The sequence below is a fragment of the Apium graveolens genome, chromosome 6 (genome assembly GCF_009905375.1).
Source record: "Apium graveolens cultivar Ventura chromosome 6, ASM990537v1, whole genome shotgun sequence".
Classification (NCBI taxonomy): domain Eukaryota; kingdom Viridiplantae; phylum Streptophyta; class Magnoliopsida; order Apiales; family Apiaceae; genus Apium; species Apium graveolens.
This window is the reverse complement of record NC_133652.1, coordinates 125,240,385-125,255,834: the sequence shown is the minus strand read 5'-3', so window position 1 is coordinate 125,255,834 and position 15,450 is coordinate 125,240,385. Positions and strand designations below refer to the sequence as shown.

The 15,450-nt window shown below is 32.3% G+C and overlaps 2 protein-coding genes across 2 annotated transcripts; one reads left to right on the top strand and one right to left on the bottom strand.

The window, feature by feature from the left end:
- The first annotated feature begins 3,707 nt into the window (after positions 1–3,707).
- Positions 3,708–6,433, top strand: LOC141668628 (uncharacterized). The gene is made up of 5 exons (XM_074475583.1): positions 3,708–4,026; positions 4,255–4,304; positions 5,052–5,175; positions 5,306–5,401; positions 5,535–6,433. The coding sequence occupies exons 1-5, from the start codon at positions 3,855–3,857 to the stop codon at positions 6,152–6,154; spliced, it is 1,062 nt and encodes a 353-aa protein (XP_074331684.1). The 5' UTR covers positions 3,708–3,854; the 3' UTR covers positions 6,155–6,433.
- A 382-nt stretch (positions 6,434–6,815) lies between these two features.
- On the bottom strand, positions 6,816–12,347 carry LOC141668626 (serine/threonine-protein kinase PBL34-like). The gene is made up of 7 exons (XM_074475582.1): positions 12,094–12,347; positions 11,517–11,744; positions 9,619–9,956; positions 9,391–9,526; positions 8,463–8,599; positions 8,259–8,382; positions 6,816–7,586 (listed from the first exon to the last, which is right to left on the bottom strand). The coding sequence occupies exons 2-7, from the start codon at positions 11,716–11,718 to the stop codon at positions 7,060–7,062; spliced, it is 1,464 nt and encodes a 487-aa protein (XP_074331683.1). The 5' UTR covers positions 11,719–11,744; positions 12,094–12,347; the 3' UTR covers positions 6,816–7,059.
- Between the last annotated feature and the right edge of the window lie 3,103 nt (positions 12,348–15,450).

The following is a 15,450-nucleotide window of genomic DNA, read 5'->3' as shown; positions in this document are numbered from 1 at the left end:
CTCAAGTTAAAGAATTTGAAGAAATAAATGTTGAAGTTCAACTAGTCTCAACCTCTGATACTACTCATGTTGAATACAGACTGCTCAATAAATAAAAGTTGATCACTCCATTTTTGAAGAAGACTCAAACTCTGATAAAGATGAATCTAGAGATGCTTCAAAAGTTGATAAGTCAAATCTTTCTCTTGAAGAGAAGTAAAATCTATTATGGAGCAGCAAGACACCTGCACCTAAGAGAGATTCTTCTAAAGCCATATACAGAATTTCCAGTGGTAACTTATAAGTAAGAATGGCTGGCAGAAAACCTTACAGGAATTGGAGAAAATGTAAAGTTTGAAGATCTACAAAATATTATATATGTTTAAATTATGCTTAATTTGTTTGACATAAATAAGCCAAAAGAAAAGATGTTATATTTTCTTGGATCAAGCAAAAGGTTGAGAATTTCATAAGAACAGATGTAAGACAAACCAAGGCAAGAATTGGAACACATTATAACATTGCTAAAAGTCATCAACTCTACAAGTGCCAGATGATCTGCATATTTAAAGAACTTGGTATCTAGAAAGCATGAAGGAATCGCAATTTTTTTTAATCCGAGCCCATTATACCGCTCAAAATAAATCAATTTAATTATACTATTTTGGTTTTAATTCTTTTAGTCAGGATCAATATTATAATTTTATTTTTGCTGAAATGAATAATGTTTATTATATAATTTTATCCCTGGGTCATTATCCTTATTTTTAAATTTACTCTTTTTTTATATTCATATATTAAAATTTTTAATTCATGCAATTTATAATTTACATTTTAAAATTATTTCAAAAAAACTATAATAACTTATAAGTTATTATTTACCAAACACATTATCAACTTATAAGTAATTTATACATAAAATTATTCAGATAACTAAATAACTTATAAGTTACGAAGTTCATATTATTTATATGACATTTATAAACTTTAAATCATAAATCATAATTAACATTTTTCCATAGTCAATCGGTGTTATTTTTTTTCTTTATATTTAAAGTTAAAATGAGAAAGTACAATAAGGTAAATGTAATTATAATAAAACAAGTTATTGAACCGTAATAGAATAATTTTTCTGCAATAACAATACAGAAATTACACTTTTTATTAATATTTAGAGTTTTAGTAGATTCCGAGCGGTGTTTGATTGGGTCAGCCGATGAGAGTTACACGGTCAAAGCCGACTTGGAATAAATGGAAGGAAAATGAACAGGCTGTTCCCTTGTCTGTTTCCTTTCACTCAAATGTATGTTAATAATGGCATCACACGTACAGCCCCGTCTTTTGTGGATAAACCTCACTCGTTTCCTTCCTTTACCTAGGCATTTGCAAATAGGATTTGATTTTTTTTTTAAAAACAAATATAGGATTGCACTAAAAATTACTTGAGCTTAGAGCAAGGGTTTGCGGTACCCAACATAAGAGAGCATGGGCCGATTTAATTTTATTTTCGGATAAAATTGAAATCGTAATTATATATATTTAATTTTAAAAATTAAAAATCGTAATCATCGATTCAGATTTAGATTTGAATTCTGTTTTAAAAATTCCGATTAATATTCAGATTCAGATTCGAATGAGTTCAATTTCGGTTACAAAACCGACAAAGTATAAAAATTTCAACAATGATATAAATTATCGAAACATTATATTCCCATGTGTAATTAATATCAAAATGCAGAAGAATATTAAAATGACAATCGGATCGGTCGAAACGGATTTAGCAAAAATCAACCGAACCCGATTTTATTTGCCAAACCGAACCCGAAAAACCCATATCACCAAATTTGAACTCGAACCCGTCGGGTTTTGTTCGGGTTCGGTTCGAATTTACAGATCTCTAAATTGGACCTTGATTCTCACATATTTGATTCTAGTGAAGTACTGGGATCTGATTCGAGCAAATGGCTAATGGGTTTGGTGATATTGAAATTTTTGGGGTGAAATTAGAGGATTCAGAGTAGACGTTGGATCAGACTTCTAAGGATGAAATTGTTGGTTAAACAATACAACAATCTTGACCTATACTTGTATTGAACCCTACTGCTGAAAACATGTTTAACAATAATAGTTCAATAATATTAAACTTTAATATAATAGTTTGTACAAAATCTAATATTTTTTAATGTACATAATATTAATACTTTCAAAATCTAAAATATTATTTATATATTAACACGGGTTTCGGGTTCGGGTTTGAGTCAGAACGGAATGAGTTTAGGTTTTCGGGTTGGCTTCAAAATAAAAAGTCTTAAATCGAAATCCGACCCAAAAAAAGTCTGGGTTTAAAAATATAACTCAAATCTGAATCCAAACCCGAAATATTTGAATTTTGTAAAATCCGATCAGATCGATATAAATCCGGTATTCATCGGTTCAATACAAGTTGTCATCCCGACATAAGAACTTTCCCTACATATTCTTATTATCTAAAATATCTTTTTTTTCATTCTTATTATCTAAAGGATTATATGACAGTATTATTGAGTATTTGAGTTAAATTCTATCCCTGTACAAACTTTACTAAATGTTATAGCACATTATAATCTCAGTTATTTCTTATTCTATAATATTTATTTTCATTAGTGATAAACATTTTTATCATTTGAGAATTTATTTTGTTTATCAGGTGCCTCTCTCATCACACCCTGCCTTTAATAATCTTTCAAATATTTCAGCATTACTGTCAAAAGAACGCCAAAGTAAATGAGCTTATTCCAATTTTTATAAACCGTTAATTCTATAAACAGGCAAGAAAGAGAAGAGTTTGATACCATAATCTAGAAGAACCGAACAAGTCGATTACATGATTGCAGCCATGTAAATCTAGTCCAAAATCTTCTATTAAAGTGCTTTTATAGATTTCACACACAGGCAACACATTAAATCAAAATAACTATCAAAACAGTCATATAATTAGCTAGTTCTGCCCGGCATAAATTACCAGTAAATTCATATAAACAAATCTGACCACTATCAATTACCAGTAAACCAAGACATATAGTAAACTCTTATAAACAGCGCAGTACCTGAACCTCCCAACTTCTGAATTTATACCCGTATAAATACTGAAACTATATGAAAATTATTCAAATTTTAATTATTATTTTAATATTTAATTTTTATCGGTTCGGTTAAGATGTATAACCGGAACCCAGTTATTTAAATCGGATCGGTGTTTAATATTTCGGTTTCGGATCGATTTTGTTCAGTTCAATTTTTTCTGATTTTTTCCAATTTCGATTTTAATTCAGTTTTATACTCGGCCCTAGGGCGGAGGATGACCTGACCTTAGATTAAAAGAAAATAAAAATACAATATGTGTATTTGTGAATATAGCGGATGAAATTTAAATTTAGAGATTTGGCATTAATTTTTTTTTTATTGAAAAAAGACATAATCTCAGGTAACACATGCGAGAACAATCTGAGGCCAGTTTTTTCTTTAAGTAATCTACTTCTAAAAATACTTTGTTCCCCATTACTTCTCATAATTCATGATTTATTTGATTTTTTATAATTATAATTGACAATTGTAACTTGCTTGTACAAGTTGCAGGCAATTTAGTATGACAACTGAAGGCAAAAATGTTAATATTCTATTCACATTTATTGGAAAAAGGGCGTAAGACTTTTCTTATGCACGTGAAAGCGCGCATATGAGATTAATCAAAATCTTAGTCCCAGCTTCCCCACACACGCATCTTCCCTCTACTCCTATATATAGTTGCATATAATTATGCAGCACTCTGAAATAGTACTGGAAATACATAGATATTTATATAATAGCAAGTAGCAAGTAGAGCTAAAGAACAGAAAATGAAGAAGATGGCTGGGATTTTAGTAGTCATGATGATGCTGATGCTGATGATAGGCCTTTGTAATGCAAGTGAAGCACCGGGAGTTTATGAGATCAAGAGAGGCAACTTCTGTGCTAAATTTACCAACTGGGGTGCTACCCTCATCTCCCTCCTTGTTCCTGACAGACATGGTAACAATATGTCCCTTATTATATCTCTCTAGCTGTTTGGATCATCGGATTGCAACATGGTTAACGGAAATGTGAATAAGATTCCTACACATTATTGTATTGAAATCTCATTTATATTTCCATTCTCATTAACCAGGTTGTAATATCATTATGCAAACGGCGCATGTATGTACATATGATCCTAGTTATATATGTAATTAAATATGTGGTTTCTCTATTGTTTTTCAGGAAATTTAGCAGATATTGCTCTTGGTTATCAGTTTGTTTCCGAGTATACGGTACATCTTACATATCACATTCATATTTTATTAATCATTACCCTACCATGCTCCTTTTTCTTCATCTCGATCTTGTTTCGTTGCCCTTTTTAATGGATAATGATAAATGACTCCTCCACTCCTCCCGGCCATACACTGGGATACACATAGGATGAGTGGCTAAACCAGAATATGTAGCATGAAGTATACACTGAATTAAATTTTTACAAGTAGTACCGTTGAACCTGGATGAAATAATAACGCAAAAATAATATTTAAGTCTTTAAGTCTTTTAGTAATATATCCTTTTCACTGTTTGAAAATGCGAAATTTTATATTTATTATTCTTATCTATTATCTACTTCCTCGAATCTTCTGGGCAACTAAGCCGGTAGTATTATTAAGAGAGAGTATATGCTGCAGTCTGCAGACCAGCAGTTTAGTTATATATGCAACTAGGGTTACTGAGTAACATGTCCAAACAAGTTTTTTTGGGAGCACATGTGTTTTAAATGCCAGCTTATTGTCGCAAGTTGATACCATTTTATTATATCAGTTTGTTATAACCAAAATGAAGTTTCATAACTTCGAAGCTGACAACCAACTTGAACAACAATCATGATCAATTAAATAATATGCATATGTTTATATTTAATTAAAGTTTGATTATTAACCAACTACAACAGCTAGCTGTTGGTATACTCTTTTTGGATTTATTTGACTGATTGTTTGTTGTTTAATGGTTCGGGATTTAATGATCTGTTGCAGAATGATACATCCTACTTTGGTTCAATTGTCGGACGGGTAGCTAACCGGATCGGAGGAGCTCAATTTACCATTGATGGGATTCATTATAAGCTTATACCTAATGAAAACAAGAACATGCTCCACGGTAATTTAGTGCTTTAATTTCTTTACATTACTCTAATTGCTACTAGTGACTAAGGTTTCCGAGGAGAACCACTTTAGATCGAGAATAAGAAATGACGATTGATACCTGTATGTTCCTTTATAATTTCCAGGTGGGGTAATAGGATTCAGTGATGTTTTATGGAAGGTAACAAAGCACGAGAGTGACAGAATTTCATTCTCTTATCACAGTTTGGATGGTGAAGAAGGTGATTACCAATAGCCAATATTTCTTAAAGTCTTGATTATGTTCTTCTTGAACGTTAAAGTACAAGTTTGTAGTGACATATCAAAGAAATCTAGGATAAAAAGATGATAAAATTACGTATATTTATTGTACAGGATTCCCGGGAGATCTTGAAGTTTCGGTCTCTTATGCAATTGTTGCACCATATGTACTCAGCATTAGAATGAGAGCATCATCTCTAAACAAGGCAACTCCAGTGAATTTAGCACAACACACTTACTGGAACATTGGAGGCCATAACTCTGGCGACGTTTTATCTGATGAAATCCAGATATTTGGATCTCAATACACGCCAACAGATGATAATCTCATCCCCACGGGGAAACTGGTAACCGTTAGGGGAACACCATATGATTTTCTTGAACCCCAGATCATTGGAAGCAGGATAAACCAGTTGCTTCCACTTAGAGGCTACGACATGAATTATGTACTTGATGGAGGCAAAAAAATGAAGCTTGCTGCGAGAGTTTATAACAAGAAAAGTGGAAGAGTAATGGAGCTATCAACAAATGTGCCAGGATTGCAGTTTTATACAGCTAATTATGTACAAAACGTGACCGGAAAAGGTGGGTTTGTGTATCAACCCCATTCTGCTTTGTGTTTGGAGAGTCAAGGGTTCCCTGATTCAGTGAATCATCCCAACTTCCCTTCACAGATCATCAGGCCCGGAAAGACTTACAAGCATAACATGGTATTCACATTTTCAACAAGGTGAATGCTGGTGTGAAACCAGTGTCATATTTGTTTTTAGTATGTTTCTTGTTCCTGTACTGGCACTGTTTTTTTCAGAGTTCTACTCCTTTCTTAAATTTCTTCTTAACCTGGAGATTGTAATACATAGGCTGGTTTGGGATGCTGATCATCACATCATTAAGATGTGTTTTTTAGCTCAAGCATAAGCCCACCATATATTTGGCAAAAGTTCTTTCACATGTACTTAGCTGGAAGCGGCATTTCAACCAATTAATCAAATAATATCCAAGGTTTATATTTATATTTGCACAGAAGTGTCCTTATTCATGCCATGCAATTTCATGATGGCTTTAGTATATGACTGTAGCCTGATACATCACTTAGCTTCATAACTATAATGTCTCCACTTTGGAACCTTCAAAAAGAAATCCACTATGATACTAAAAAGAATAACCTTTATCCACTGCACCTTGGTTGCAATTAACATCAAAACATATGAAGTGAATTCTCTCCCAAGGAGGCTACAATTAACATATTGATGTATGCGATCCAAATACCTTCACAACGGCATTTTGCATTGGCTGTTTTCATTCCTTTTTAGTCATATAATCAAACATATTAATTTGCATTCATATGGATTTAGCACTAAACTATCATACTTGCATGCAAAGTGAGAACTGTAATGATCCAAAATCTTTAACCAAAACTTTATGTTCAAAGGCGCTAACCACAATGTATACTGCTTAAAAATCCCAACGAAGGCTCTTTTTTCCCCAACAAAAAACACCCTTCCATCACCCAAAAGAAGCAGATATTGATTCCTAAAAGCTACCTACCATTGAAGGTTAAAGCTTCCAGGAAACATTTCCATTTTCTCGGGGATGACTGAATAACAGAACTTACAATAATGGTGAGCATATACTAACATTATTGGTCTGGTAGCCTAAGAGGTTTTGGTGACCGATGAGAATAATTCTGGTGATATGGAGAAACATTCTGTCCACCTGGAATAGTGAGGCTCCTCGCAGTTTGCTTATTCCTGGGCGCCAATCCTGCCTGCGACCTACTGCCATTTCTGGAATTTGTATTGATGCTTCCTCGTTCAGCCTGCATGACCTGAAAATAGGAGGATGAACATGCCATGTCCTTGAGCTTGGGTAGAGGCTTTAGGATCTCAACAACTTCACTCATCAAAGGCCTTGCTTTAGGGTCACGGTTGAGGCAATGGGCAGCCAATTGAACAGTCTTCTGGGCACCTTTCATTGAAAAGCGACCTTCAAGGCGAGGATCTACAAGTTTGTAGAACTTTCGCCTGTCTATTAGGCAGGGTCTCGCCCACTCTACCAAATTATGTTCCCCATTTGGTCGGTGTTTGTCCATGGATCTTCGGCCAGTTAACATTTCAAGCAAAACAACACCAAAGCTGTAGACATCACTCTTTAAAGTCAGATGTCCTGACAAAAAAATGGATCATATTAGTGATGAATGGTTCATAGGCATATGCTCCACGTCGCATTCAAGTTCAGAATAAAGAGTAGATTTGATCTCTATCAATTTATGAACCACCAAAAAAGTATCAATTCAAGTATTTAGAACATTCAACAATCATGTATGCTATGAACACCTTTAATAGAGTTATACAAGTCAACCCTACCCCCCACTAAAACACAACGGAGTATCTAAAAAGAAGCATTCATTCTGATCTAAAACCCATGTTTTGAGGCAAGTTTATATACATAATGATTAATAAATCAACGCTTTAAACAATAATTATTCTAGTGACTTAACCCAAACACATCTACCAAAAGGCTGATCAATCAATTGTAGCAGCACATGCATGTTAATCAAAGATATGTATGTTTCTTCAAGTAATTCAGTAGTTCCTAATTCTGAACATTTGAATAGAAAACGATTTTTTTCCATCTCAATCCTAATTACATTTGAAACACTGGTCTTAGATTAGAAGTAAAAAACAGTCCAAATACGCACACATCCTTATATAAGAGATTCACTTGAACAATCTGGAAAAATCAAGTAAGCATATAATATACTTATATTTCAGAAACACATTTAGCTCTTATGTCATCCTTTGGAGCATGGGGTAGGTAATAAACAAATGAAGTTACCTGTCATGACATATTCCGGAGCTGCATAGCCATAAGTTCCCATCACCCGAGTAGAGACATGGGTGTTATCACCATCTGGACCATCTTTGGCTAGTCCAAAATCAGAAAGTTTGGCATTGTACTCCTGTAATAATGGTTTAGACACCATAGTTATTTTTAGTAAAAAAGGGTGCAATTTAAGATCAGGGAATTCGAGCGACATACTGCATCCAATAGGATGTTTGATGTTTTAAAGTCTCGATATATAACTGGCCTCTCAGCCTCCTCGTGAAGAAAAGCAAGGCCGGTCGCTGCACCAAGAGCAATCTTCATCCTCATAGGCCAAGGAAGAGGCAAGGATCCTGCCACGTAGCAAGCTTTTTTTAATTAACAAAATAGTAACAATTCAGGTAAGAAAAAGTTATCAGTGGCAGAGAATCCATTAGTTACCAATAACAGTAAGAAATTAATATGTTTATATAACGAAACATTTGAAAGAGAAACAAAAGAAAAACGAAAGTTTAAAGAGCCAAGACATCAAAGGTGAATGCACATTAAATTAGAGCGGGAAAGGAGAAAATGCTGTTTTTTCTTAACAAGCACGAGTTATTAACTCTTCAAGAATGAATCGATATTCCTTATATATGAAGCTCTGGTCATATATGGTAATAGAAGTAAAGATCACGAGAGCATGAGACCACTTGGAGTATCACGTGATTTGGTGAATTGTGCATATAATTTACGAAAATGAGAACTGAGCCAACTAAATGTAACGATGTAGAAACAAAAAAAATGTAACATGTCTCCTCTATAACCATGTATTTCAACACAAACATCACGATATATTTATAGACACGGATCAATAAAGAACAAACACCTCTTCACAAACAACTAGTGGAAGAACAATTTTTTCATCAATAACCAGCATAAATCCTGGTCAATTGCAGTAAAAGACAACAAAAGCTTCACTTTATCCTTGTACTTCACATTAAACCAAATTTTCTTTTATAAGAATTCATACTTTAACATATTATAACAAAGGACCAGGAGAAATTAGTAAAGAGTCACATAAAGGTCTTGGTTCAGCTTCACATTTTCTGGGTGAAAATTTAGATTAACTTGACAATCTTTGTGACAAATCAGAAATACATACTTCTAAACAGGTGATTCTCCAAGCTTCCTCGTGGCATAAACTCATACACAAGTAGCCTTTTATCATCCTCAATGCAATAGCCATTCAACTTAACCAAATTAGGATGAAGAAGGTCACCAAGAAAGTTCACCTCAGCCTGCCAAACGTATCAATAAAAATTTTAAACCAAAAGGAAAAACCAAAATATATCTGGTCAAATCCAGAAGATTAAACTAGGGGGATTTGTACCAGCCACTCCTTGTGACCCTGCAATCCATCATTATTTAGGGTTTTTACAGCAACAGTAAGCCCCGTGCCTGCTTTTACAGGAGTACTTCCATGTTCATTAATCCAACCTTTAAAAACACAGCCGAAACCACCTTCACCAAGTAGACTCTCAGGTCTGAAATTCCTTGTAGCTGACTTGAGTTCATTGAAAGTAAATTTTCGAAGTTGAGAAGAAATCTTCAATTCCTCACTTAGGTTAGGAGTGGATGGAGTACTTCCAGCATTGCTAGTTGTGGACGATGACACGACAGGAACAACTGGTTGGTCTTTACATGTATCATTCGTAGCTTTGTTTTCTTCTGCAATAAAGGACCAAACATATAACAGGGATAAGAATTGGATCATGCATCTATTTTGTCAATTTGGAATCAATTTATTGACAGATTCCTAGTATCAAAAGTCGCAGATATGCTACATATGGCAGTATTCTTCACACTACTTACTATCACAAATATAGATATTTATTAACTTCATCAGCTCGGTGTTTACTGTGTAGGTCATTACAATATATAATTTGACTGAAACAAAAAAACACTAATAACAGAATTGGTAATCTCAGGCTTGCAAGTTCCAGAGTAGAACAGATAGCATGTCCAAACATCTAAACATTCTTTTTAGCATGAGCATTGTGATTACTGATTATAGGATCAACTTTAAGCAACAGCATTCTCAATGTAATATAATACACAAGTACGTGTGTGTGTGTGTGTGCGTGTGTCAGTGTTTGAATAGATAGGTGGATCAAAAGCTTGTACATAAAACATTTGTCCATGGGATAACTTTAGAACAATATGTAGTATAAATATTGTCATTTAGAGCAAACAGGCCAATAATTCCCCCCCTCCCCCAATAAAAAGAGGGTTAATACTAGCCTTTAGGAATTCTGATAATCAACGGCTTCGAGATCCTCTACAATCAGTAAATACTCTATTAAGTTCGATATTGCTATTATGCACGTTTATTCATTGACCTACTCCTGAAAAATAACTGCTAGATTCTACTTATTAGTTTATTCTGGAATTTCTTTTACTATAAAACCACAACTTACTAGAGATGTTTCACTTCAAGAACTATCTGTGTTTTGTTGTCAGAAAAAGAACATCAACGGCATATAATTGTTACATCTTAAAACACTATCATGACCATTTTGACACTTGTATACTCTTGTTGTAGAGTTTCTCCTTTATATCCCTGCTCCTGATAATGGTAACCTACATATACCAGAATTATAAGTTGGGAAAACTGTCACTAGTCACCCAATTTTTTTTTCTGAAAGGAAAAAAGATGCCAAGACCATGAAAGACAGTAATTACTTCAATTATATTGGAACATGAAATTTCTAATAGGGTCGTGAGGGTAAGACAGCCGATGCCAAGAGGGTGAAGATTTGTTGCTCATAAGAGATATGGTGTGTGCGAGTAATTACCTCAAGAAAAGGGGAAAAAAAAGTAACTGTCACACTTTGCTTTCCAAAATTAATACTTGTTAAATCTCCATTTAATGAAGAATGCAGATATCAGAGTTAAACACATACTAATCTTAAGATATACACTTAATACAATTCAATTTTTATCAGATGAAAGATATGACCACTGAAACTAAGAGAAAACAGGATTATAACATCATAATGGTTCCACGAGACTGTGACTTGCTTAAAAAAATTCTAACATGAAAAGGATTCCACACCAACCCCATGATATCTAAGACATTCATAATTAAAGACACAGGACCACATTGCTATAGATATATCAACAGCAAATCAGGAAACAAATATCTATGAAAAATCAGTCCTACAAAATCACAGTTATATAACAATTTTTAGCAAATACGTAAAATTTATCAGTTCTATAGAAAATTACCAGACTTGATGGTGCTTCCACCGTTTATTGAGCTGTCTATTTTAGACCTGGAAGCCAAGCACCTCCCCAATAGCCTAAATTTAAACCAGCAACGAGCATTCACCGCATCATCATCATCTTTTCCTTCTATTTCTACCTTCCTTTCTTTCGATTCTTTCACAACCACATTTCCCATTTTAGTAGCATCATGACTTAACCCCATTTTCCCCAAATGCCTAATTCAGATACCTGTTCAATCAAACAAAGTGCTAATCACAACTTATCCCAAACTTCTCAAACAAGAAAAAACTCAAACCCCACATTAATAAAAAAACCATTAAACAAACATCATTCATGCAAAATTACTCATAAACCATTGCAAAGTTACCATTTTAAAACAAACCCCAAAAAGGAACAAAATCCAAAAACTAAAAATTGAGTCTTGATATGGCAAATTAATCAAATGGGCATCATTAAAATCAAGAAAAGAACAAACCCATGTACAAAATTAACATACATATATGCATCAAATGAAGTAAAATTCAGGAACCCTAGAAACCAATCGAGAAAGATAAAAGATAATGTGGGCAAAACTCACCAGAGCTATGAAGTGTAGGACCAAACACAAAACATATGAAGAAAAGTGATCCTAAACAAAAGGGGTTTTCAAGGAAAAAAAAGACCACGACAAGAGTAGTTTTCGAGGCCAACCAAGAAGTAGCATAAAACAAATAGCAAGCTAGAGAGTGAGAGAATGTGTGTGCTTTCTCTCTCTCTCCTTCTCTCTCTTTCTTTTTCTTTTTTTTTGGGAGAGAGAAATGGAAGGTTTTGTTTTTGCGTGAAAAGGTGTGATCTTTTTTCTCTAGTGCCTCTTGTTTGTTTGTCCTCTATCCATTTAAAGAAAAAACACACAAAATAATAATAAAAAAAAAATCTAATGATAAGAAATATTTTCTATAATCTGTATCTATATCTATACTATATTATAATAACCGCAATAGAGATAATTTGGTTCAACGAAAATTTCCTAATTTTGATTATTACAAAAATAGATAAATAGTGTTATATATCTAATAAACTACTAAATTATTAACCTACTACTAAATATAGTATACTTATTCTACTAAACTACGAATACAACTTATCATATTATTAAAAGATGTAAATAATAGTGTTACATATTTGCTAAATTACTAGAAATAGTCTATTTATTTTACTAAATTACGACCACATGTTATTCTATTATTTTTATTATAAATTTATAATCATTATATATTTATATAAATATTTTAAAAATATAATATAACTTGATAAATAAAAATTTAAAATATTAATGGAAACCCGTGTATCGCACGGAATTTATGCTAGTACTTACTAAGATGTTGTTTGTTAGTAGGAGTGCTTTCTTTTTAATTAACTATTTATTCACCACATTTGTTTTTAAACAGGGATTATGAATAAATTCCAAGGATAAAATTTTAAAATAATGGGAAATAGAAAAATGTAAAAAATTCTTTGGTACTACAGATGAAATTAAATAGTTAAAAGGGTCGAGACAATTTCTTTTTATTTTATAAACATAATTTGAATTAACAATATTATAACAGTATGATATGTTAACTTAGATACTCGTATATTCATCTAAATAATCTTATTTTTATGTACAATTCGTATTTGAAAACGTACATTTCATTTTACATAATAAATTTTAAATAATAAAATTTGAATTGTCATTTTAAAATTCAAATTCTCATAATTATATTAAGATTGAGTATCTTGTATTTTGTTTGAAATGCAAATTCAAATTTTGAAATAAATTATTTGATCGATTATATGAAATAAGGTTAACAAACATGCCATTGTTAAGAAATCGGGCGCTCTAGCTCTAGCCCTTTTGAGGATATTTCATTAATATTTCCTCTCATTCAAGAGCAAGAGCTCATTTATGAATAATGAATCACGAGTATTCATATTTTATTGGGGGTAGCGGGAGTCGAAACTCGATACTCCCACAAATTTGGGCTCTGGTACCAAGTTGACCGATTGAAATCATCAATATATATATATAAAGGAGGATACGCGGGAGGTTAGGTGGCGCTCTAATATCGTTTCATTCTATTTTTATAATTTTCTTAGAGTTTTAGATTTTTAAATACTAAAAAAATATCATTCAACATATTTGAAGTAGAATATGCTTTCAAATTTATAGAGGAGATGAGTTTGAATTTATAAAGAAGACCTATAATTAATATCTCTTAGTCTATTAGAATTAGAAAAGTAATCGAGTTCATTGATAAGAGGACTTTAAAATTGTAAAGAATACGTATAATTAAAACTTAAGTATTTAAATAAATTAGACGAAGAGTTCGTACATTCAAGCTTGTTTAATCTGCCTACAGAATTAGTTCAGGACATTAAGGCTTAGTTTATACATTTTTGTATTACTTATTTGTATCACCATCTCTAACCTTCTTGGCAAAATTATAAAATTGTTACAGGATGACAATGTCAATTACGGTACATTTTTTTTATTGGAGAGAACTCTCGGCCGCTATTTTTAGGATGCGCATATAATAAACTCCACAAAATTCTAATATCCTGCAAATGACGCTAAGCCAGAACTACGGTACATTTATTAGTCAAATAAATGATTTCGAGTACTGGTGTAATGGACCATCGCCACTCCGAGCTTGATGTATGTAAGGTATCAAATTAAATTGTCCATCTTTAAAATTTTTGAGAATTAGATTAAGAGCATGAGAGTTCAATTCTACCTGGAAGATATATTCTTATAATTTTATTTAATGTATCGAAATAAAAAAATTAATTCAAATTAAAAAAAAAGTTGAACTTAAATAAAGTAGACTTTTTATACATATATTATTCTCGGAAAGATTAATCCTAAATTTTGTTTTGTTTACTTGATGGCAGACTTCAAACCCATGCCACTACTTCATGTTGTCGATATTGTCATGTAATCATGAATACTCTGGGTACATGCCAAAGTTGCAAGCAGGGTGATTAGGTGACATAAATTATTCTCGGACAAATAAATGATTTCGAGTACTGGTGTAATGGACCATCGCCACTCCGAGCTTGATGTATGTAAGGTATCAAATTAAATTGTCCATCTTTAAAATTTTTGAGAATTAGATTAAGAGCATGAGAGTTCAATTCTACCTGGAAGATATATTCTTATAATTTTATTTAATGTATCGAAATAAAAAAATTAATTCAAATTAAAAAAAAAGTTGAACTTAAATAAAGTAGACTTTTTATACATATATTATTCTCGGAAAGATTAATCCTAAATTTTGTTTTGTTTACTTGATGGCAGACTTCAAACCCATGCCACTACTTCATGTTGTCGATATTGTCATGTAATCATGAATACTCTGGGTACATGCCAAAGTTGCAAGCAGGGTGATTAGGTGACATATGCTGTTTAATATTTGAAATATTTAATTCTTGATTTATTAAATATTGATATGAGTAATTTGTTAGATTTTTTAGGGAAATTTCATGGGCACAGGAGAAAGTGAAGTTTGATTTTAATTTAACTTTATTTTATTATTTTATATTTATAGTATATCAAAATATAAGGGCATAATTTAATTATTTTATAGTATATTGAGTGCACTGCGCACCTCTAATGAGATAAAAATTTTAGCTAAAAATTTACGTAGCATACCATAAGAATAATTATAGGGATCATTCAAATAATAGGACATTATTGTTAGCTATACAAAATAGGTTATATACATGGAAATAGGTTTTTAATTTTATTTTAGACAATGATATTCAAAATAGATAAGGTTATATATATCGAAGTACACAATTTTTTGTTAATATTATATTTGGCAGGAGGGTGGCTTAAATTAGTTTTATATTAATAAGGATACACGGGAGATTAGGTGGCGGTAAAATCGTCTCACTCTGTTTTTCTAATTTTCTT